This window comes from Microcaecilia unicolor, chromosome 2 (genome assembly GCF_901765095.1).
Source record: "Microcaecilia unicolor chromosome 2, aMicUni1.1, whole genome shotgun sequence".
Lineage (NCBI taxonomy): Eukaryota > Metazoa > Chordata > Amphibia > Gymnophiona > Siphonopidae > Microcaecilia > Microcaecilia unicolor.
In genome coordinates, this window is record NC_044032.1 from 557776226 (window position 1) to 557799159 (window position 22934).

A 22934-nucleotide genomic window follows, 5' to 3' on the forward strand; every position below is an offset into this window, starting at 1 on the left:
GAACTTTTTGGTTTCCAGTGCTGTCAACCTGTTATCATTTTTAAGCACTATATCCATGATAACTGGCACTATTATATAACACACACTCAATTTTGCTCACTAGTCACCCTCCTCTCACCTTCCCACACCATCCTGTTAGAATATCAATGAAATGCTTTGATGTTCCCATGCATACCCCCACCCTCCCACTCTGTCAGACTGTCAAAGTAATGCTTTGATGTTTCTCTTATATATACTATCTGCTACCACATTTGCTTATTTCCGATCTGACGAAGGGCAACCTTCGAAAGCTAATCAAGAAATGTATTAAGTTATGTCCAATAAAAAAGTATCATCTTATTTTCTTTTCCATGTTTTATTTTGTTTGATTTTTATTGATAGCTCACTAGTCACAAAATTGTATACAAGTTTATAGAATGAGGGGGATATGGCTTAATGGTCTTTGTGAGATATATCAGACTCTTGCCTTGAAACTTCTAAGATGCAGAGAACAAATCTTACATTTTACCCTCTGCTAAAATGGAAACCAATTTAACACCATCATGCTGGGGGAAAGAGATTCAGCCCATTTTGTTTCCATTACCAAACAGGCACTGGCATTCTGTACTATTTGCAGGCCCTTTATAGTTGAAGCTGCGCAACCCAGATAAATGGTATTACAATAATCCAGTCCCTGAAGCCTACATACAGGATTGTACTATTGTCTGAAAATCTTCCACAGTCAGTATGCATTTCAGCAGCTATAAAAACAATTTCTAAAAAAAAGGCCGTAACCACTATTCCTTTCATATGGGACTTTAAAGTTTACATTTACTTTGATCTGAAGTTAACTTCCTTATTATCCAGCCAAACCTGCCCAGCATGTGGGTTATGTTTCCCTGCCATTAGATGAAGAGCAAGAACCATAAAACCTTTCACTATGCTAATGTACTATGAAAGGAGCATTACAACTGGATCTCTCCCAATATGCTCAATGTCCAGCAGATGGTGAACACATGCTGGACTGGTGTGATCAGATCTGACTGTTAACTCCCAGGGCAGCAGCCTGCAGGCTGTCTTTACCTGGTTAAGGAAGGGCAATGTGAGGTTTGAGCTTGCAACAGGAGCTGGATGTAAATCTCTATCTTCCCTCAAGCCTCCACCTTCCAAAGAGTGTCAGCAGGCCACTTACCCTGGGAGTCGGGTCCCCCTATATTCCATGCCTCTCCCCTTCTCTTTGCTGAGGGAGGATTTCAGGGATCAGGTAGGCTGTGTTTAGGCTGCATTGGGCAGGGTTAGCTGCATCCAAATTAATCTTGTTTAAAAAAAAAAAAAAAAAAGTACAGAGGCAGCTAGGGCTTTTAGCCATCAGAGAGACACTCTGAGCTAAGAAACATGGTGGCTGAGGTTGGGGCAGTTTTGGAGGCAAGGACAGGCCAAAGCATGGGGGAGCCCAGGAAGTGAAGCAGATACTATGGAAGATATGGAGGTCACCATCAGAACTCCGTGGCTGGCCCCTATTGCCGACATGCGATGGTAGCTGTCCTGGGGATTCCCTTTTCGGTGTAGATCCCAACACTTCGTACCATGATTGAGAGGACTCTATGCTCACTCAGTGCAGACTACATGAAAGAGCAGGTTGAAGTTTCCCCAGCAATCAAAGATGCATGAATGCTGGTCATTTTGGGGTAACCATGTGGAGAGACTGCATTAGCTGAGGAACTTTCTGGCAGCCAGAAAAGAAGGGGGGGGGGGGGGGAATCACTGGACCCTGAGAGGTTGCATTAAAATTAGGTTTCAGGTTTACTGTTCCCTTCAGGGTCCTTGTGCTGCTCCTTTATGGCCTCAGTGATCCAGGGGCGTAGCCACGGGTGGGCCTGGACGGGCCCAGGCCCACCCATTTTCCCTCCAGGCCCGCCCATCCTTTGTACACTGTCGCTGCCCTTTTGTCCGGTGGTGGCAGCGTTCAGCGTTTACTTCCTGTACTGTGTTCTCCCCAGGCTCCGCTGCATCGTCCCAGTGGAATCCTTTTCGGCCGTCGCGCTGCGCTGCCATACACACAGGCAGCTTCGCTCCTCCCCCACCGCGATCATCCGGCCCTAACAGGAAGTGCATCAGAGAGGGCCAGAATGGATGCGGCGGGGGAGGAGCGAAGCTGCCTACGTGTATGGCAGCGCAGCGCGACGGCCGAAAAGGAAAAGGATTCCACTTGCAGGGACGATGCAGCGGAGCCTGGGGAGAAGACAGGGCAGGAAGGAAACGCTGAACGCTGCCTCCGCGGGACAAAAGGGCAGCGACAGCGCGGGAAGGATGTGGATTCGCTGGCCTGGGGGGGGGGAAGTGGCTGAGCTGCTGGGACATAGGAGGGAGAGGAGGAACGGACTTAAGGGAAGGAAGAGAGAGCTGCTGGGACATGGGAGGAAGAGGAAGAAGGGACTGGAGGGAAGGGAGAAGCTGCTGGGACATGGGAGGGAGAGGAAGAAGGGACTGGAAGGAAGGGAGAAGCTGCTGGGACATGGGAGGGAGAGGATGAATGGACTGGAGGGAAGGGAGAGAACGTCTGGGACATGGGAGGAAGAGGAAGAAGGGACTGACGGGAAGGGAGAGCTGCTGGGACATGGGAGGGACTGGCGGGAAGGGAGAGAGCTACTGGACATGGGAGGGAGAGGAGGAAGGGACTGGAGAGCTGCTGGACAAGGGAGGAAGAAGGGACTAGAGGGAAGGGAGAGAGCTGCTGGACATGGGAGGGAGAGGAGGAAGGGACTGGAGAGCTGCTGGACAAGGGAGGAAGAAGGGACTAGAGGGAAGGGAGAGAGCTGCTGGACATGGGAGGGAGAGGAGGAACGGACTTAAGGGAAGGAAGAGAGAGCTGCTGGGACATGGGAGGGAGAGGAAGAAGGGACTGGAGGGAAGGGAGAAGCTGCTGGGACATGGGAGGGAGAGGAAGAAGGGACTGGAGGGAAGGGAGAAGCTGCTGGGACATGGGAGGGAGAGGAAGAAGGGACTGGAGGGAAGGGAGAAGCTGCTGGGACATGGGAGGGAGAGGAAGAAGGGACTGGAGAGCTGCTGGACAAGGGAGGAAGAAGGGACTAGAGGGAAGGGAGAGAGCTGCTGGACATGGGAGGGAGAGGAGGAAGGGGCTGGAGAGCTGCTGGACAAGGGAGGAAGAAGGGACTAGAGGGAAGGGAGAGAGCTGCTGGACATGGGAGGGAGAGGAGGAAGGGACTGGAGAGCTGCTGGACAAGGGAGGAAGAAGGGACTAGAGGGAAGGGAGAGAGCTGCTGGACATGGGAGGGAGAGGAGGAAGGGGCTGGAGAGCTGCTGGACAAGGAAGGAAGAGGAAGAAGGGACTAGAGGGAAGAGAGCTGCTGGACATGGGAGGATAGGGAGAGAAAGAGAGGAGATGGATGAAAGGATGCAGAGAGAAAGGGGAGAAACTAGAAGGATGTGGAGAGAGAGAGGAGACTGAACAGAAAAGGGTAGAGAGATAGGCACTGGATAGAAGGAGAGGGGAGATAGAGACACTAGATGGAAGGATCAGGAGAGAGGGTAGATGAGTGGAAGGATAAGGAGAGAAAGAGGGAAGACACTGGATGGAAGGGTAGGGAGAAAAAGGAGACGCTGGATGCAAAAGAAAGAGGGGAGAGAAAGAGGGGAGCTGCTGGATGGAAAGAGGGAGAGGACAGAGTAGGGAAAGACTGGAGAATAAGAGGAAGGGGCATGTGGCGAACAAGGGTGAGGAAAAGATGAAAAGCCATAGGTGATGAATGGACAGGAAACCCTGGCAAGAGAAAGACGAAGGAAAGCGGAATCTAGAGACTGGGAGCAACACAATGAGAAAAAGTAAATGGCCATACAACAAAGGTAAAGAAAATAATTTTATTTTTAATTTAGGATAAAGTAATATAGTACCTGTGTTAATAAAGTTTCAGAGACCAATACTTCCTTCCTTAGGTCAGGAGAGGATACCGTAACAGCATTATACTGACCTGAGGCAGGAGGTTTTGGCCTCTGAAAGCTCACTGAAAAGTGTGACTAAATTTTGCTGGGGGAGGGGGGTAGAGAGAAAATTTTGTGCCCACCCACTTTGGGTTCAGGCCCACCCAAAATTGGCAGTCTGGCTACGCCACTGCAGTGATCCCTACTCAGGGTCCACCTTGTGGGAGGTCAGATTAGTACCCACTTTGATCATAGAAAGTCCTGGGGGCCTGTATTCCTCCCAGAACTCCCTGAGGGAAGGGTTGTCTAATGGTAGCAATGGTGACAGGGAAGAGAAAACATTTTCCAGAAGACAATGAGTTGGGGTGGCGAGGCTCTTTTGGAAGGAGGAGCTAGCTATCCAGAGGTGATGTGGATCTTGGAAAAGCTAGTTGAAGAGGTCAGTGAGGGCAATTCCATCCTGGAATGGCTGCATAAATCTACCAAGGCCTTTCTACTTCAAAAGGTGCTCCAGTGCTCGATCATGACAGAGTAAAAGTTGACAGAGAAGGATCTGAAGGGAACAAGGATCTTGAGCCAGCTGAACCTGCTTTCCAAGGAAGTCAAGGATCCCTATTTAATGTTAAAGGTGGACACCTTGGTCATAGCCACAACATGGCAGACTACAATTCTAGTAGAAGGAGGCATAGCACTCCAATACTCGCAGGACAGGAAGGTGGAAACTCCTGTAGCATGCCTTCACTACTTCTATGTCATTGCAAATGGAAGTGTGTGGTGGCTATGTGGCTAAGGCCCACCTGAGGTGGGTTCGACAGTTTCTGGAAGGATTAGAGATGGATCCTCTGGAATCAGAAGCAGCTTTCCTGGTGAACGTGGTATACAGTCTCATTAGGATAATGGCCATAAGAACATAAGAGTAGCCATACTGGGTCAGACCAATGGTCCATCTAGCCCAGTATCCTGTTTTCCAAACAGTGGCCAAGCCAGATCACAAGTACCTGGCAGAAACCCAAATTGAGGCAACACTCTATACTACAAATCCCAGGGCAAGCAGTTGTTTCCCATGTCTGTCTCAATAGCAGACTATGGACTTTTCCTTCAGGAATTTGTCCAAACCTTTTTTAAACCCAGATATACTAACCGCTGTTACCACATCCTCCAGCAAAGAGTTCCAGAGCTTAACTATTCGTTGAGTGAAAAAATACTTCCTCCTATTTGTTTCAAAAGTATTTCCATGTAACTTCCTTGAGTGTCCCCTAGTCTTTGTACTTTTGAAACGAGTAAAAAAGTGATTTACTTCCATGCACTCTACACCACTCAGGATTTTGTAGACCTCAATCATATCTCCTCTCATCCATCTCTTTTCCAAGTTGAAGAGCCCTAACCTCTTTAGCCTTTCCTCATACAAGAGGAGTTCCTTTCCTTTTATCATTTTGGTCGCTCTTCTTTGAACCTTTTCTAATTCCGCTATATCTTTTTTGAGATACGGCAACCAGACTGAATGCAATACTCAAGGTGCAGACACACCATGGAGCAATACAAAAGCATTATAGTATTTTCCGCCTTATTCATCATCCCTTTCCTAATAATTTCTAGTATCCTCTTTGCTTTTTTGGCTGCCACCACACACTGAGCAGAAGATTTCAGTGCATTATCTACAACGACACCCAGATCTTTTTCTTGAGTGCTGACCCCCAAGGTGGACCCTAGCATCAGGTAACTATGATTCAGATTATTCTTGCCAATGTGCATTACCTTGGCTTTGGTGATTTTGGCACAATGGCTCTTGTGGCTGCAACATTGGTCAGCAGATCTGGCTTTAAAGTCTCATTTGAGTTAGCTGCCATTCCTCACTGCGCTGCTAGACATGGACCTGGAGATTCTGTTCAAGAATCTAGGCTAAGCCACTGCATTTCCCAGAGGACAAACCTCATGCCTCACAGATGAATGTCAGAAGACTCCAGTTTAAGGACTTCAGGAAGTAGAAGCCAGAATAGTACAGTGGCTCCCAGTCAAGCAAGTTGAAGGGGCATTCTTGGCCTTTTTGATCCTTTCAAAAAGCCAAGGACTGTACTTCCAGCAGTGCTGGTGGAGGTGGTTTCTCCCAATGAGGAGTGGAGGACTTGTTCAGTAGTAGTGCTGGTGGGAGGATGCTTGTCCTGGTTGTATCTCAAGCGAGTCCAAGTCACCTTTGTTCAGTGGATCCTCAAAATAGTCCTGCTTGGGTACACTCCGCAGATTTGGGGCCTAGTTTTAAGACACCTTTATGGAGCCCCTTAGCAGAGGAGAGGTGAAACACTAAGCAGTTCAAAAGATAGCTTGCCTCCTTCAGTTTGAAGTGATTGCTCCAGTAGCCCCAGAAGAGTGGGGAAAGGGCTAGTACTCAATCTAATTTGTATTGCCAAAAAAAGGTTTGTTCTTTCTACCCTATTCTCAATTTGAAGAGAATTAATCATGCTCTCAGTGTCCTTATTTCCAAATGGAGACACATCTCATGGTTATAGTGGCAGTCCACAAGGGATAGTTTTTATCAGCTCCTCCATTTTGTGATCTTGTCCCAATGCTTTCAGTTTAGGGCTCTTCCATTTGGGATGGCGTCAGCACGCAGGATCTTTACCAAGGTTATAGATATAGTGGTGGCCACTCTGTGCAAGGAAAGGGTGGTGGTCCACCCCTACCTAGATGATTGGCTGATCTGAGAAAATTATGAAGAATGCTGACAGGCAGTGCCTTGAATGATATAGCACCCTGAGTGTCTCAGCTGGGTGGTAAATCTGACCAAGAGCTACTTGGTTCCATCCTAGTTCATGAATTATCTGGAAACACAGTTTGAACCCTCCAGGAGATGCAGTTGCTGAGGAGAGGGCCAACAAGATTCAGCACTTTTGCCAGTTGCTCTTAGCAAAGCTATGTCCAACAGTTTGGTGCTACCTTCAGGTATTGGGGTCTTATGACCTGGGGGTCTCATGGGCAAGGGCGATGTGGAGGAAGGGAGTCCGCCTCCTGAACATTAAAGACGTCTTGAAAATCATGGTATTCCTTAGGGAGAGAAGTATCACACGAGCACAAGACCCCCGGGGAGGCAGCAATAGTCCTCGGCGATGGCACCACCGGTGTGAGACATGTAGCGAAACATTGAGAACTTCAACTGCCGATATCACTAGTAGTCCAATTGATACATGGTGCATGTTGTCGTAACCAGGGTAGGCCCAAAATAACGGGATGAATGGCCCGGGGAAGCACCAGAAATTTACTCTCCTCCTTATGTAAAATTCCAACTTGCATCTGCATGGGCTGAGCAACGTGAATGATGGAGTAGGGAAGAGTTAAACCTTGAATGGAGGTCACTTGTAGCGTAGGTTTGCAAGGAATTGAAGGAGCTCCTAGTTGGTTCAGGAGACCAGCGTCAATAAAATTTCCTCCTGCTCCTGAATCGATCAAAGCCTTGGTGCTAACACAAAAATTCTTTCCAATGCAAGGAGATTGGAACAGAAACAAGGTTATCTGGAAGAGGCAAAAACAACCCAGAGCCACCCCCTTCAGTGACCCTGGGTCTAGGCATTTCCCGGTTTATTCGCACAATGTCTTAGGAAGTGGCCAGCCTGCCCACAGTAGAGGCAAAGTTGATTGTCCCGACGGTGAGCCCTCTCCTTCTCAGAGAGGCGATGCCGTCCGATAACTATTGGCTCTTCAGGGACTCCAGAAGTAGAGCTTGCCACACCTTTGGGAGCAGAAGGGAGTAGCGTCTGAGGATATGGTCCCTGAGAGTGGCGCTGAGTAGAGCATTCCAGTGACCTTTCTTGAAACCGTACGGCAATACGGACGCAGAGGATGATCAGAGCATCCAAAGCATTCGGAAGTTCCCAGCCAACCAGTTCATCTTTGATCTGGTCGTTGAGTCCTTGCCAGAAAATGGCCGTAAAGGCCTCTTGGTTCCATCTTACCTATGAAGCTAGGGTTCGAAAGCGAACGGCATAGGCACCAACAGAACAATTGCCTTGTTGAATTCATAGAAGTTCTGCAGCTGCAGAGGAGGGCCATCCCAGCACATCAAAAACTAACCGGAAGCGGTGAAGAAATTCTCCAAGGTCAGTGAGTAAAGAGTCCCATTGCTCCCAGAGAGGAGAGGCCCAAGCCAAGGTGAGTCCGGAGAGATGATATAGGTTATTTTGAGTCTATCTGTAGAAAAGGCTGCCGGTTGCATATCAAACAGCATAAGACATTGGTTGAAGAACCCTCAGCAAGCAGAAGGGATGCCGTCAAATCGATGAGGCACGGGAAGCTGCAATCCTGGAGTAGGTATCACGGATCTGGACGATGCAGCAGGAGGCTGTCATTGGGATTGAAGGGTTGACATCTGGGAACACACATCCTGTAGAACTCCGGACAAATGGTTTAGCTGGGCCTGTTGCTGCTGAAGAACCTGGGCCAACTCAGACAGGTCAGGTTTATCCGGCGAACTCATGGCTTCGGCTTACTGTCAGACTTGTGAGTTCTTGTACCAAGTAGAGCGCTGCTGAGCCCGGTACTCGGACCAGGTTCTGCTTGACAGCCAGACAACCCCGAATTTCACCTGCGCTGACCGCTGTTCCCCAGAGATTGAGCCCCTAGGTGGAGAGAATGGGGGTTTTGATTGCTGTAAGGAAGAGGACTGCCTGTAATTGAACTTGATGTCTTGGGGTTGAAACTAAAAATAGTACTGGAATGCTTGATGCTTCGCGATGCATGGGGTGAGTGTATGGAACAGATGGGGGGGGGGGGGTGCTAAATGTATGAATGTGATTTCTTAGATGATGGGAGAGTTATGAGATTGGCATGCAAATGTGGGTGATTCAGGAATTATGGGGGGGGGGGGGGAAGCATGCCTTCTAGAGAGTGGGTTGATTCCTCTGGGGTTGACTGATCCAATAGTACATAAGTATTGCCATACTAGGACAGACCAAAGGTCCATCAAGCCCAGCATCCTGTTTCCAACAGTGGCCAATCCAGGTCACAAATACCTGGCAAGATCCCCCCAAAAAGTACAAAACATTTTATGCTGCTTATCCCAGAAATAGTGGATTTTCCCCAAGTTCAATTTAATAATGGTCTAAGGACTTTTCTTTTAGGAAGCCGTCCAAACCTTTTTAAAACTCTGCTAAGCTAAATGCCTTTACCACATTTTCCGGCAATGAATTCCAGAGTTGAATTACATGTTGAGTGAAGAAAGATTTTCTCCTATTCATTTTAAATTTACTACTTTGTAGCTTCATCGCATGCCCCCTAGTCCTAGTATTATTGGAAAGAGTAAACAAACTATTCATGTCTACCCATTCCACTCCAGGGAAGAGATCAGCAGTTTTGATGGGGAGGGTTGGGGTGGATAGGGGTGGGGATGCGGTTCAGGGTCAATGGACAGGTAAAGGTCAACAGAACGGGCTAATGGTGGGTTTTAACTCTGCGGGAAGTTCTGTTCAGAATGTGGGGGTGAAAAGGGGCAGGAGAGGGGATAAAATACTGGTTGGGACCTGGAATGTAAATGGGCTTAACAATCCTGGAAAACGTGGTTTTTAAAGAATTAGGTAGACTGCAATTGGATGTCACATTAGAACATATGACCTGAGAAGATGGCTCTTTTTTGTCTTATTCAGATTTGTGTCAGCGTTGTTCTTTGGGCATGGCAGATAGATTTACATACCTGCAACTTTCACATTATTTAAGAGACTGTCCACGGATAGTTTGGCATCTCAGTTTGGCAGCCATTTGTGATAGTTTCTGGAAAGTGATGCTGCAAGTCAAATTTCAGTTTCCTGGTTTAAGAAAGCCTTAGATGAAATGCAGCCCGCCCCTAATTATGCTTCTCTTCTGGAGGCTTGGACTCGAGATGTGGGGCGTCCACTTAATATTACCATCGATTTGCTTTTGTTTCAGTCCATCCCTGCTCTAGTACACAGTGCAAAATTAAAATAATGCCAATACAGAGTACTTCATCAGGCTTATTTTTCCCAGGAGTGGGCTTTTTATGTAGGTTGTGTAGACACCCCGTTCTGTATGAAGTGTAAAAATCAAGATAATATATTTTTCCATGGTATATGGTAGTGTCCTCAAATACAAGCGTTCTGGGTGGCTCTTCTCAACTATTGCAGTGCCTGGTGGGACATCCTATTAGACATCTGGTGGAAAGGATTATTTTTAACAAAAGCTCATCCCTGGGAGCCAGGACTGTGGGTGAATGTATATTTTGGGGTAAAGCATATGTAGTGGGTAAGAAATGTATCTTAAATCATTGGCTGATGGATGCACCTCCAACATTCTGGTATTGGCATAATAAATTTAATGCCTTGATGCTATGAGAATCCTATGGAGCAAAGACACACTGGAAGTGACAAAAGAAGTTCTTATCCATCTGGGAACCATATTTATATTCCATTTTGGTAAGAGCCCATAGTCAGGTTTTGAATATCATGCAAACTCTATCTCAGATGCCTTCGTAGTTTGTAAGGGGGTGGGGGAGGGGGGAGATTTCTTGGTGAACATTATGTTTGGGGTCATAAGAACCAAGGCCCCAAGCTCTGTTTGGTCTGTCAAGGGGAGGGAGCTCTGGTGTTTGTGTAAGAAGGGGGAATGCTGTTCATCCTCTTTTGTAAGATGTATGAGTCAGTTGTTTTGCATTTTGTATTTGTGCTTTGCTATTTAATAAACAGATTATTAAATAATATGGTAAAAAGCAGCGGTCCCAGCACAGACCCCTGGCAAACCCCACTATCTACCCTTCTCCATTTAGAATATCTTTTAACCAGTTTTTAATCCACAATAAGACATTATCTCTAATTTCCTCAGGAGTCCTTCATGAGGTACTTTGTCAAATGCCTTTTGAAAATCCAGATATATAATGTTGACTGGCTCACCTTTATCCACGTTTATTCAACTGTTCGATGAAATGTAGTAGATTGGTGAGGCAAGATTTCTCTTGACTAAATCATAAGCATGGGTTGATGAGACAAAACCAATATGGACTAAATCCATATTGGTTTTGTCTCATCAACCCGTGCTTATGTATATGTTCTGTAATTTTTTTCTTTATAATAGTCTCTACCATTTTGCCCAATACCAATGTCAGGCTCACAGGTCTATAATTTCCTGGATAAATCTCTGGAACCCTTTTTAAAAATTGGCATTACATTGGCTACCCTCCAAACTTCCACTACCATGCTTGATTTTAAAGATTAATTACATATTACTAACAATAGCTCTGCAAGTTAATTTTTCAATTCTATCAGTACTCTGAGATGTATACCATCAAGTCTAGGTGATTTGCTACTCTTCAATCTGTCAAATTGCCCCATTACATCTTCCAGGTTTACACCACTTTGTTTCAGTTTCTCTGACTCATCAGCACTGAATCCCATTTCTGGCGCTGGTATCTTTTCCACATCTTCCTCAGTGAAAACCATAGCAAAGAATTCATTTAATCTCTCTGCTTTGAGCTTGTCTTCCCTGAATGCCCCTTTTATCCCTTTGTCATCCAGTAGTCCAACTGATTCTTTTACTGGCTTCTTGCTTCTAATATACCTAAAAAAAAAAGTTTTTACTATGTGTTTTTGCCTCCAACACAATCTTCTCTTCAAAGTCTCTCTTTGCCTTTCTTATCAGTGCTTTGCATTTGACTTGACATTCCTTGTGTTGTTTCCTATTATTTTCAGTCAGATCCTTCTTCCATTTTCTGAAGAATTTTCTTTTAGCTCTAATAGTTTCGTTCACCTCACTTTTTAACCATGCCAGCTATCATTTGGCCTTCCTTAAACTTGGAGGAGGAGCAGCTGCAAAGATCAAAAATTTACATCAGGCATGGATGCTATTCAAAAATACCATCCTGGAAGCCCAGACCGGAGCACTAACACCACCATCGGTCCCTGTACACCTGTTCGGAACTTTCATCATTCCTCTTCCAAACTTTCGATACCTTGAAGTCAGACTGGACTCATCCTTATCTTTTTTTTACCACACATTTCATCCTTAGCAAAAACTAATTTTCTAAACTTTCAGAGATTAAGAACTATTCAGCATATTTTTGACCAAAACCAGTTGCATGCCCTTATATTATCCTTTTTCACATCTCATCTGGATTATTGCAATGCCATCTACACTGGCCTACCACAATCAACCATAAAGAAACTGCAAACCTTGCAAAATATTGCAGTTCACGTTGTTGTGCTGACCGATACAATCATACCACTCCCTTACTTAAGCATTACCTCCTACACCAGATTATGCGCTCCATTAAAGACTAGGTCTAGAATTGTTCCCCCTCTTATTGATTCCTGAACTATAGTTCAGGGAAGACCTTTGTCTTCCTCCCCAAGAAGGGTCCAACCAAGAGAATCCCTTCCTCCCTGGAGGTGAAAGGAGCATACTTTCCCTGCTTCTGTGAGTGAAAAGCACCCAAGAGTTTCCACATAGGTCCAATTTTTTGAAAACTGCCCCCAGTATCTGTTGGATGTTTTAAATGCTACTACATTACTAAGCTGTATATTAAAAAGTGCACTTATTAGTAGAAGCAAAATGATTACCGTATTTTTCGGACTATAAGACGCACCGGACCATAAGACGCACCTAGGTTTTAGAGGAGGGAAATAGGAAAAAAAATTTGCTTTTTCCCTCCTCTAAAACCTAGGTGCTCCGGTGCGTCTTGTCCGAAACCCTCCCTCCAAGTTTGGGATCGCCCTCAGGGTTACCTCCTCCCCCCTCCCCGGCCCTGTCACCACCTCTCCCCTTACTCACGTGATCTTCCCTGGTGGTCTAGTGACGTCGGGGCAGGAAAGAGCTCCCTCTTTCCTGCCCAGCGCGCTGCTCTCCATCCTCCTGTATGCATTGCTGCCTGACGGTCTCGGCGAGATTCAAAATGGCCGCCGAGAATTGAAGTCTCGGCGGCCATTTTGAATCTCGCCAAGACCGTCAGGCTGCATACAGGAGGATGGAGAGCAGCGCGCTGGGCAGGAAAGAGGGGGCTCTTTCCTGCCCCGACATCATTAGACCACCAGAAAAGATCGCGTGAGTAAGGGGAGAAGTGGTGACAGGGCCAGGGGGAGGGCGATCCCGAACTCGAAGGGAGGGCAGGCGGCCTGCCTGCCGGCCTGCCAGCCAGCCAAATCTCTACCTTCGGACTATAAGACGCACCCCCCATTTTTCTCCCAAATTTTGGGGGGAAAAAGTGCATCTTATAGTCCGAAAAATACGGTATGTATATTTTAAATATCTGAAATAAATAAACTGTTTCTCAACAGTTGTTGCGTATAAGCAACAGTATATGTATATAGCAGCTTTCAGCATATTCAGCATATTCAACAGAAAGGACTTAACAAGGATCTGGGGTTCCTAGCCCATTATAAACCATAAAGCTGTATTTCTCTGTTGATCACCCCACCCCTCACCTATCCACACCCATCCTGTTAGAATATCAATGCTATGCTTTGATGTCCCCATGCATACATCCTACCCACCCCCATCCTCCCACCCTGTCAGACTGTCATAGTAATGCTTGAATGTTTTAACTTATATACACTGTCAGTTAGCACATTTGCTTATTTCCGATCTGACGAAGAAGGGCAACCTTCGAAAGCTAATCAAGAAATGTATTAAGTTATGTCCGATAAAAAAGGTATCATCTTATTTTCTTTTCCATGTTTTATTTTGTTTGATTTCTATTGATAACCTTAAGAGTGGACTAACACGGCTACCACACTCCTCTACTTAAGATGGAAGATACCGCATACAGCCGCATGAAAAAGCAAATGAACAAACTTTTGGAAAAAGAAACAAAAGTGAACAGTCATCTGTACTTTCTGACAATCTGCAAGAAGAATGACATCATTCCCAAAGGACTGAGGATCAAAAATCCTTTGGCTACTACTTACAATTCTGACTATGCAGAGAAACTCTGCAAACGCACTAGTTAGAAACTAAGAAATGAACTTATATATCAACTCCAAGAAAAAAAGAATAATACAAACCCAAAGGGATGTAATCATAAGGAACATGGAGGAATTACATCCACACCTTGTGAACCAACTTAAAGAGGACCTACATAACATCCAAGGAGAAAAACAATACATTGCTATCCGCAAAAAAGAAATAAAGCTATATTCTCTCCTGCAAAATCAAAGCGAGAGAAACTGCTTATCCTTGAATAGCTACAGCTCTGCAGAACCAACATCCCCAGACACCTTGGAGACACTTGGATACACATGTGAAAATCAGAGCCCAAGCAAACCAGGGAATACTGATCACACCTTTACAGATGCAAACCAAATGGGGATAATAAACCTCTCGAACCATCAATTATCACAGCATGAGGTCTCTGTGCTCTCCAAAGGGCTCTCATTTTGCCCATCCAGTAAACTAGATGAAATCCAACTATATTCAGACCTAGAAGAATTCTTTAGAAAAATGCGCCTTAAAACACATTTCTATAAAAAAGGGACACCAAACAGACCGGAATACAGTCTTAAACAAAAGAACACTTATTTCACCCCACAGGAGGGACAAAACTACAAGCTGGATAATTACATAGAAAGTTTCAGACATAGGGTGAAATCCCAACTTTCCAACAAACAAAAGAGAATCCTGTACAATCTTATCCCACCAGAAAGAGCAGCCATAAGAACCCTACAAACTAACGAACGCATTATCATCAAACCCGCAGACAAAGGAGGCACAGTGGTAATTATGGACATACAAAAATACATTGAAGAGGGGCACAGACAGCTCTCAGACAATAAATACTACAGGAAACTAACTGAGGACCCCACACAGGATTACACAAAACAGCTGAAAGACCTTATCAAAACATTTCCTACACAAGCGCAACCTCACTGAAGAAACTCATACCAAACCAGCCTTCTGTGGGCACATTCTACATGCTACCCAAGATCCACAAACCAGGAAACCCTGGCAGACCAATCATATCAGGTATTGGCACACTCACAGAAGAAATATCTGGATTCATAGAGGGAATTCTGAAACCTCTCGTACACAAAACTAACAGCTTCATACAAGACACCACAGACTTTCTGAATAAATTGAAAAATATCAAGCAACTACCACCTAACACCCTTCTGGTCATGATGGATGTAGAATCACTATACAGCAACATTCCACATGCGGATGGCATAGCTGCATGTGGAAGACTCCTAAAAAAATCCACACTGGACCATCAATACTCACCAGAAACTATTACAAAATTAATCAAATTCATTTTAACTCACAACTACTTCCGCTTTAACAATGATATCTATCTACAAATAATGGGCACTGTGATGGGCACCAGGACAGCACCCCAATATGCCAACCTTTTTATGGCTGAGCTGGAAGAGACATTTCTGAATACACACCAGACCAAACCTCTAAAATACTACCGGTACATCGATGACATTTTTATGATTTGGACGGAGGGTGAAGAAACTCTGAAACAATTTTATTCTGCCTTCAATACATACCATCCTACAATCAGATTCAAAATTGACTACTCCCCAGAAAAAGTCAATTTTTTGGACACCACGGTCTCAATCAGTGATGGCTGTATACAAACATCTATATGCAAGAAACCCACAGACAGATGCAGCTATCTCCACAACTCCAGCTTCCATCCTTCACATACAAAAAGATCCATCATTTACAGCCAAGCCACAAGATACCATCATATCTGCTCTGACCCAGGGGACAGAGACAGACACCTTAAAAGCCTGACTGCATCCTTCAAACAGAAAGGCTACAACCCCAAAATAATCTCCAAGAATATTGCCTCCTCCCTCAAAATACCCAGGGAGAATCTGCTACAGTACAAGGAGACAACATCCACAGACAGAATCCCCCTTGTAGTGACATACAATCCAGAGCTGGAAAAACTGAGGAAAATCATAAGAGATCTACAACCTATACTCCAGGAGGATGAATTACTGAAAGAGATATTCCCATCCCCACCAGTACTGGCCTTCCGACAGCCAACCAACTTAAAACACAAGCTAATCAGAAGTAAACTTCCATCACAGACTGAAAAGGAACAGAAGGGCACACTTCCCTGTAATTTATCCAGTTGCAAACTATGCCAAAATATTTCACAGGACCCCACAGTCATCCACAAAGGAAAGATATTCAACATAAAGGAATCTTTCACATGCTCATCTTCCAATGTGGTATATATCATTCAGTGTAAAAAATGTAACAAAGGATGCTATATTGGAGAAACAGGCCAGATGCTTAAGACAAGATTCAATTTACATAGACATCACATGAACAATACTGGTGCCAGTAGGGCTCCCACCCCTGTTGGTCAGCATTTTACAGGACCAGGACACTGTACCAGTGACTTCACAGTTAGAATCCTGAAAGGTAACTTTAAAACCATACAAGAACGTAAGACCTTTGAAGTCAGAATGATTGAATATTTTAACACCCAACAGAAAGGACTTAACAAGGATCTGGGGTTCCTAGCCCATTATAAACCATAAAGCTGTTTTTCTCTGTTGATCACCCCACCCCTCACCTATCCATACCCATCCTGTTAGAATATCAATGATATGCTTTGATGTCCCCATGCATACCTCCTACCCACCCCCATCCTCCCACCCTGTCAGACTGTCATAGTAATGCTTGAATGTTTTCACTTATATACACTGTCAGCTAGCACATTTGCTTATTTCCGATCTGACGAAGAAGGGCAACCTTCGAAAGCTAATCAAGAAATGTATTAAGTTATGTCCAATAAAAAAGGTATTATCTTATTTTCTTTTCCATGTTTTATTTTGTTTGATTTCTATTGATAACCTTAAGAGTGGACTAACATGGCTACCACACTCCTCTACTTAAGCATATTCAGTGAAAGTTTCAAACAAAGCCAATCAAAATACAGTGACTATATAATTATAACTAGTACTGAACACAGTGTTATTTGCAGATCTGTGGAGCTCTCCTAGAATAAAGAATGTACCTCAAAATACAAGCTGGTTAAACTAGTGCATGCTTCTACATTTGAATGAATGGGGGGGGGGGGGTGAAACATTTTCGGTGCCTTGTGAAATAGGAAATGTTACCTTTTCATCGATAGAAGTATTCCACAGACATGTTTGATAGAGTTTGCGATTGCACAGAACCTCCGGTCCTGTCTCTAAAAGGTGAAAATAAAGAACATTGTTAAGCGTTCAGTGAATAGGTGATTCAATGATTTATAGTCAACATCTGCAAGGTAGCAAATACTTACTCTGACTTGGACCATAGTCATTTTATTCTTTTCTGTCAGTACTACACTGTTATGTTAACAACACTAAGTTGCTAGGAAATTGTTTTCTCCCTCCTGTGATAACAGGAATGGGGAGGGAAGGAGGAGTTCTATCATGCCTCACCTCACCTCCTCCTGCTGCTTTGGGGGAGGGGGGTACCTTTCAGCTCAAGTGACAGCTTTCCTTTTCTTGCAGTGTAGTGAAGACAGTCCTCATGGGAACTCTGCAGTCATTGCTAACCACATTATTGCGAAACTTGTGGACAAAAATCACTGTTATTTGATTCACCAGAATTTGTCCACAGAGAAAACCTCTCCACTCCCTCCATATAAAGATGCAAGCAATTTTGAAGCGCAATAATATAAGTCCTGTGTCACTCATTAATGGAACTTCTAAGCTGCTGCTTTTGAAATGCTACAAACAGCCCCTCTGCATTTCTCCGGAAACCCTCAGTGTAAACGTGTTTTAAAATGTGTTACAAGTTAAATAGTGGCTACTTGGTGATATGTGTGCATGATGTCATTTGTGACATCCTAATTGATATGGACCAATCAGACTAGTGTTTGAGATCACTGTTGACAATGTTCCAGATTTAATTAGCTGCCCTCAGTGGTACAGGAGAAAGATAGGAGATCAGTTTAAATAATTCCAACAGTGACAGTGTGTGATAGACTGACTTGGCAAGGAGCCCTCAGAAAACACACCAGAGGAGAATGTCAGGTAAAAAAGGAAGACTATTACCATGTACAAGGAAAGTAAACAAGCCTGTTTCCTCACAGGTTCAATTATTTAATTTGGATATACCTCCCACAGCTTTCAGAATTGGCTACTTTTTTCAATCTAAAATTCAGATGCTAAGATCCACATTTTCAAATCAGTTAATGGAGTCTAATACAAGTAAAGGGCACCCCTGGTGACACTGATTGGAAGACCTTTAATTCTTTATTTTTATTATTATTATTATTTGTAGCATTTGTATCCCACATTTTTCCACCAATTTGCAGGCTCAATGTGGCTTACATTTGCCGTAATGGCGGTTGCCATTACCGGGTAACAGAATTACAAATGGTATTGCATTAAGGTGCAAACATACAAGGTAACATACATGGAACATGGCATATATGGAACAGATCATGGTATATGTATATACAATGTGCATACATACATGGTAAAGAAAAATAAATTATGTTATTGCATGAAAGTTTCTGAGAATAAATTGGATTGTATCATACATTAGGTCATCAATTATAGAGAGTCCCTATTCAGCATAGGGTTGAAGTGGTAATACTTGATCATGAGTATCAAAGAGGTTAATCAGTCATGAGGTAAAAGATCGGTTATGTATAGATCGTGTATAGCATTGTTATTTAGTATTTAAGATGGATGTTTATGGTATGCCTTCTTGAAAAGATCTGTTTTCAGTAGCCTTCGGAAGATGGTTAGGTCCTGCATTGTTTTTATGGCCTTCGGTAGTGCGTTCCATAGCTGTGTGCAGATGTATGAGAAATTGGTCACATATGTGGATTTATATTTTAGCCCTTTACAGTTAGGATAATGGAGATTGAGGAATGTGCGTGATGATCTTTTCACATTCCTAATAGGCAAGTCTATAAGGTCTGACATATAGGTTGGGGCTTCCCCGTGAACGATTTTGTGGATATTCTAAATCGCATTGTCAGATATTTGTCCAACGTATTTGATGTCAGCTGAGGCATTATTATTACTCCCATATTGAAAAGCCTGAAGGACTCCATTCAGCAAGTTTCAAATTATAGATCAGTTGCATCCATACCAATGTTTGTCAAGATTTTGGAAGGTCTAGTTTGCATCCAGTAAACAATTATCTATGGCATCAAAGTATTTTATGAGCGGGCTTCAACACATAAACAGTTTTGGGTTAATTACTGTATAAGACAAGACCTCTGCTTCAAAATAATCATAAAGCTTTGATTTTACAGTTTGACCTCTTGAGTGCCTTTGACTTGGTGGACTATGAGTTGCTGGAATTGGAGAAAATAGGTTTAGGTGGTAGAGTGCTTAGTTGGTTTAGAGGTTTCCTTCTTTCCAGGTCTTATAGGGTTAAGCAAAAATCAAATTATTCTTGTTCTTGGAGTAACCCCTGTACCGTTGTGCAGGGGTCTCTGCTGTCACCAACTTTGTTTAATGTCTTTATGCACAGCCTAGGTTTACTTTTAGAGTCTCAGGGTCTTCTGTGTTTTATTTATGCTGAGAACATTACTATCATGATCCCTGTTTCAGGGGCGTAGCCAGACACTCAATTTTGGGTGGGCCTTGGCCCAAGATGGGTGGGCAGAAGAACTCCACCCTATCCCACAGTGATTTGGTCTCTCCTTCTCTTGCCTGCATGCCATATGGTCTCTCAAACATCTCCCCCCTCCCCCGCATACATTTTAAATAGCAGATTTTCACCGGAGCGAGCAGCAACTAATACACACTGCTCATGTTGGCCCCATAGCCTTCCCTCTGATGCAACTTCCTGTTTCTGCATAGTTGGGAATACATCAGAGGGAAGGCTGTGGGGCCAGTGCACAGTATGTATTAGTCGCTGCACGATGCAGGCAAAGATCTGCTATTTGCAAGGTATGCAGGAGGGACAGTTGTTGGGAGTTTTCAGCTGGCATGGCTTGGGGATCCCTGCCTGCCAAATCATAGGTGTGCTGCTACTGGGTGGGCCTGGGCCCACCCGAGCCCACCCTTGGCTACGCCACTGCCCTGTTTGTCAGACCATAAGTCAGGCTACTCCATTAGTTGAGAAATGCATAGACCTTATCTTATCATGGAAGTTGAATTACAAACTTAAGTTAAATTCAGAGAAAACTAACCACCCTGTTTACTAAGCTGCATTAGTGGCTGACAGTGCAATAATGCCAACGCAGTCCATTCACTTGAATGGGCTGTGTCGGCATTGCCATGTGGCTTAGTATACAGGGGGGTAAGGTCTTGCTGTCATCCAGTAACCCTGATCCTATATTGGATCACATTCAGGTCAAGCGAACAAAATACACTTTTTCCTCTGTAATTACACTTCTAGGGGTTTATGTGGACAGTACTCTCTGTCTCTCTCTTAATTCACATATCAGTGCTGTAGTCAAAGGCTCATTTTTCCTATTAAGAAAATTGAGATGAGTAAGATGCCTTTTTGAAACTGATAAATTGAGATTCCTAGTTCAATTGCTGTTATTGTCGAAGCTAGACTATTGTAATTTGATTTTCCTGGGAAGGGCAAAGTATAAACTAAGAAAGCTTGAGACAATACAACAGTGTATAGAGGCGAGGGTCTTATTTATGATTTGCTTGCTTCTTATTTACAATTTTAGATAGAGCTATCCCAGATTATATGTTAGATAATTTTCAGTTCATTTCTTTGTCTAGATCTCGAAGAACCATAAACAATTCTCCTTTTAGCTTTCCTTCTGCCAATGGTTGTAAGAGATTGAAAATTCATGAATTATTGATGGCTTCTCAAGCCCCTAAGTTCTGGCAGGCTTTCTCATTATGCTTTTCTCAATCTGACTCCTATGTTTTCACCAATTATCTTCTCTAAAAAGAAGCCTCTTTTTTAATTGAAATATCACATTTCTATTTTTTTTTTTTAATTCTTTTAGTGCTCACAAAATCCAGTGTGACCAAACCAAATTCATTGGTCACTGCTCGCTATCATTGCACCAAAGCAGAATGTCCATATATTCTTAGTTCAAATTGCAAAATCCACATTTGCTGAAAACCATAACTTATATTGAGTTGTTAATTTCTTCAGTTATGCTCATATCCACTGCTGAAGTGCTTCCAACACCACGTAGAATGATAGATGATAGATACAGTGCCAGAATAAATGTTCCGAATCAGGGCTCATGTTGAATGTTCAATTTCAAACGATTTTGCTCCATCCATTGCAATATTTTTGAAAGATAAAATCTCAATTTAACAAAAGTATCTTCAAAAGAGTGGGAGATGCTGCTCTTCTTGGTGGGGTTCAAGAGGGGGCATATTTTTGTGCGGGAGGGGGTTTCAGGAGAGGGGTCTATCTTGGGGGTGCTTATTCTCGAGGGAGCTTCAGGAGGGGTGGTCTTTCTTGGAAGTGGCTGACCTTGGATGGGGGTTTGGGAGATGTAGTTCATCTAGAGGGAGGGGGGTGTGATCTTGGGTGTTGGTGACCAGGAAGGATGATCAGAGGAGACTGAAACTAAGGGTCCGTTCCCAGGATAAATCCCTCCTCTCAGTACCCTTCTCCACCACTGCCAACTCCAGGCTCCGCTCATTCTGCCTCGCCTCACCCTATGCTTGGAACAACCTTCCTGAACCCTTACGCCAAGCCCCCTCCCTGCCCGTCTTCAAGTCTTTGCTTAAAGCCCACCTCTTCAATGCTGCGTTCGGCACCTAACCCTTACCGTTTAGTGAATCCAGACTGCCCCAATTTGACTGCCCCTATCGGACCGACCGTTCACTTGTCTGTTAGATTGTAAGCTCTTTGAGAAGGGACTGTCTCTCTTTGTTAAATTGTACAGCGCTGCGTAAGCCTAGTAGCGCTCTAGAAATGTTAAGTAGTAGTAGTAGTAGTAGATTAATCAATTGACTTCAAGAAAAGCCAGCCTACCAGAAGAGGGCTTCTTGGCTGCTGTTAGCCCAGTTTGTGTAATGTAACAGCCCTCCACATGTGATGAATTGTCATTTACTCTTGTCCATTAGATTATAAAAGGGTGTTGATGTAAGCCCAGGTTCAGTTTAGTATCACTCTAGGTGGTTGCCTATGGTGTGGTCTGAAGCATGAGAGCTGACCAGGTACATAATACTTATTTTTAGGGCATAGGAGTTTTCCCAGGAGGCCAAATAAGGCTGAGCCCATGTACACAGTGCACACCCCTTTCACATAAAAACTCAAGCCACACCATTGGATGTGCTCTGAACCATTAAAGTCCTTACTGAAGAACGTGATATTAGAAGTATTCTTGGGACATTAAGAGAGGCAATAACAATGCAGATGCTTTAGAAAATATTTACACTTCTCCTTTGTATGCTGTGTTCCACTTTACTACCTTTAAGTGAGGCTCTGTGGAGAGCCCTCTTTCATTTCAATACTCCATTTCCCTTTGTAAATTTCTATAACAGTCTGCCCAATTTAGATGTCAAATTAGAACAGACTTATAGTTCTGTAGATCCCAAAAGGTTGCCAGGCAGGCAGATGCTGAGCCTTTATAGACAAGCATGCAGTGGGATAAGCAGGAATGTTTTTACAATGGATGCATCTCCAGCGCCCCCTCCCCTGGTACCTTAAAATCATCTTTGCACTCATAGGCTACCTGTAGCCTGCGCCAGGACTTTCTCTCTGAACTGCCCTGCCCCTTCTGATGCAACTTCCTGTTTTGTAAAGGGTGGGACAGTTGCGAGAGGAAGTCCCACCGCAGGCAGCCTATCAGGCTTATTTTCGAAAAAGAAGGGCACCCATCTTTCAACACAAATCGGGAGATGGGCGTCCTTCTTGCAGGGTCGCCCAAATCAGCATAATTGAAAGCCAATTTTGGGCGCCCTCAACTGCTTTCCGTCACGGGGACAACCAAAGTTCACGGGGGCATGTTGGAAGCATAGAAAAGGTGGGACTGGGGTGTGCTTAGCACATGGGCGTCCTCGGCCGATAATGGAAAAAAGAAAGACATCCCTGACGAACACTTGGCCGACTTTACTTGGTCCTTTTTTTATTACGAGCAAGCCACAAAAAAGTGTCCTAAATGACCAGATGACCACCGG

General features: G+C 44.1%; 1 protein-coding gene across 1 annotated transcript in view; it reads right to left on the reverse strand.

Annotated features, from left to right (window-relative positions):
• LOC115462644 overlaps window positions 1-17237 on the reverse strand; it is a 248980-nt gene extending 231743 nt beyond the window's left edge. Inside the window, exons 1-2 of the mRNA XM_030192642.1 lie at window positions 17153-17237; window positions 16986-17059 (exon numbers count right to left, since the gene is read on the reverse strand). Of these exons, the coding sequence (XP_030048502.1) occupies window positions 16986-17059; window positions 17153-17173 (95 nt within the window). The 5' untranslated portion in view covers window positions 17174-17237. The remainder of the gene's footprint in view (window positions 1-16985; window positions 17060-17152) is intronic.
• Between the last annotated feature and the right edge of the window lie 5697 nt (window positions 17238-22934).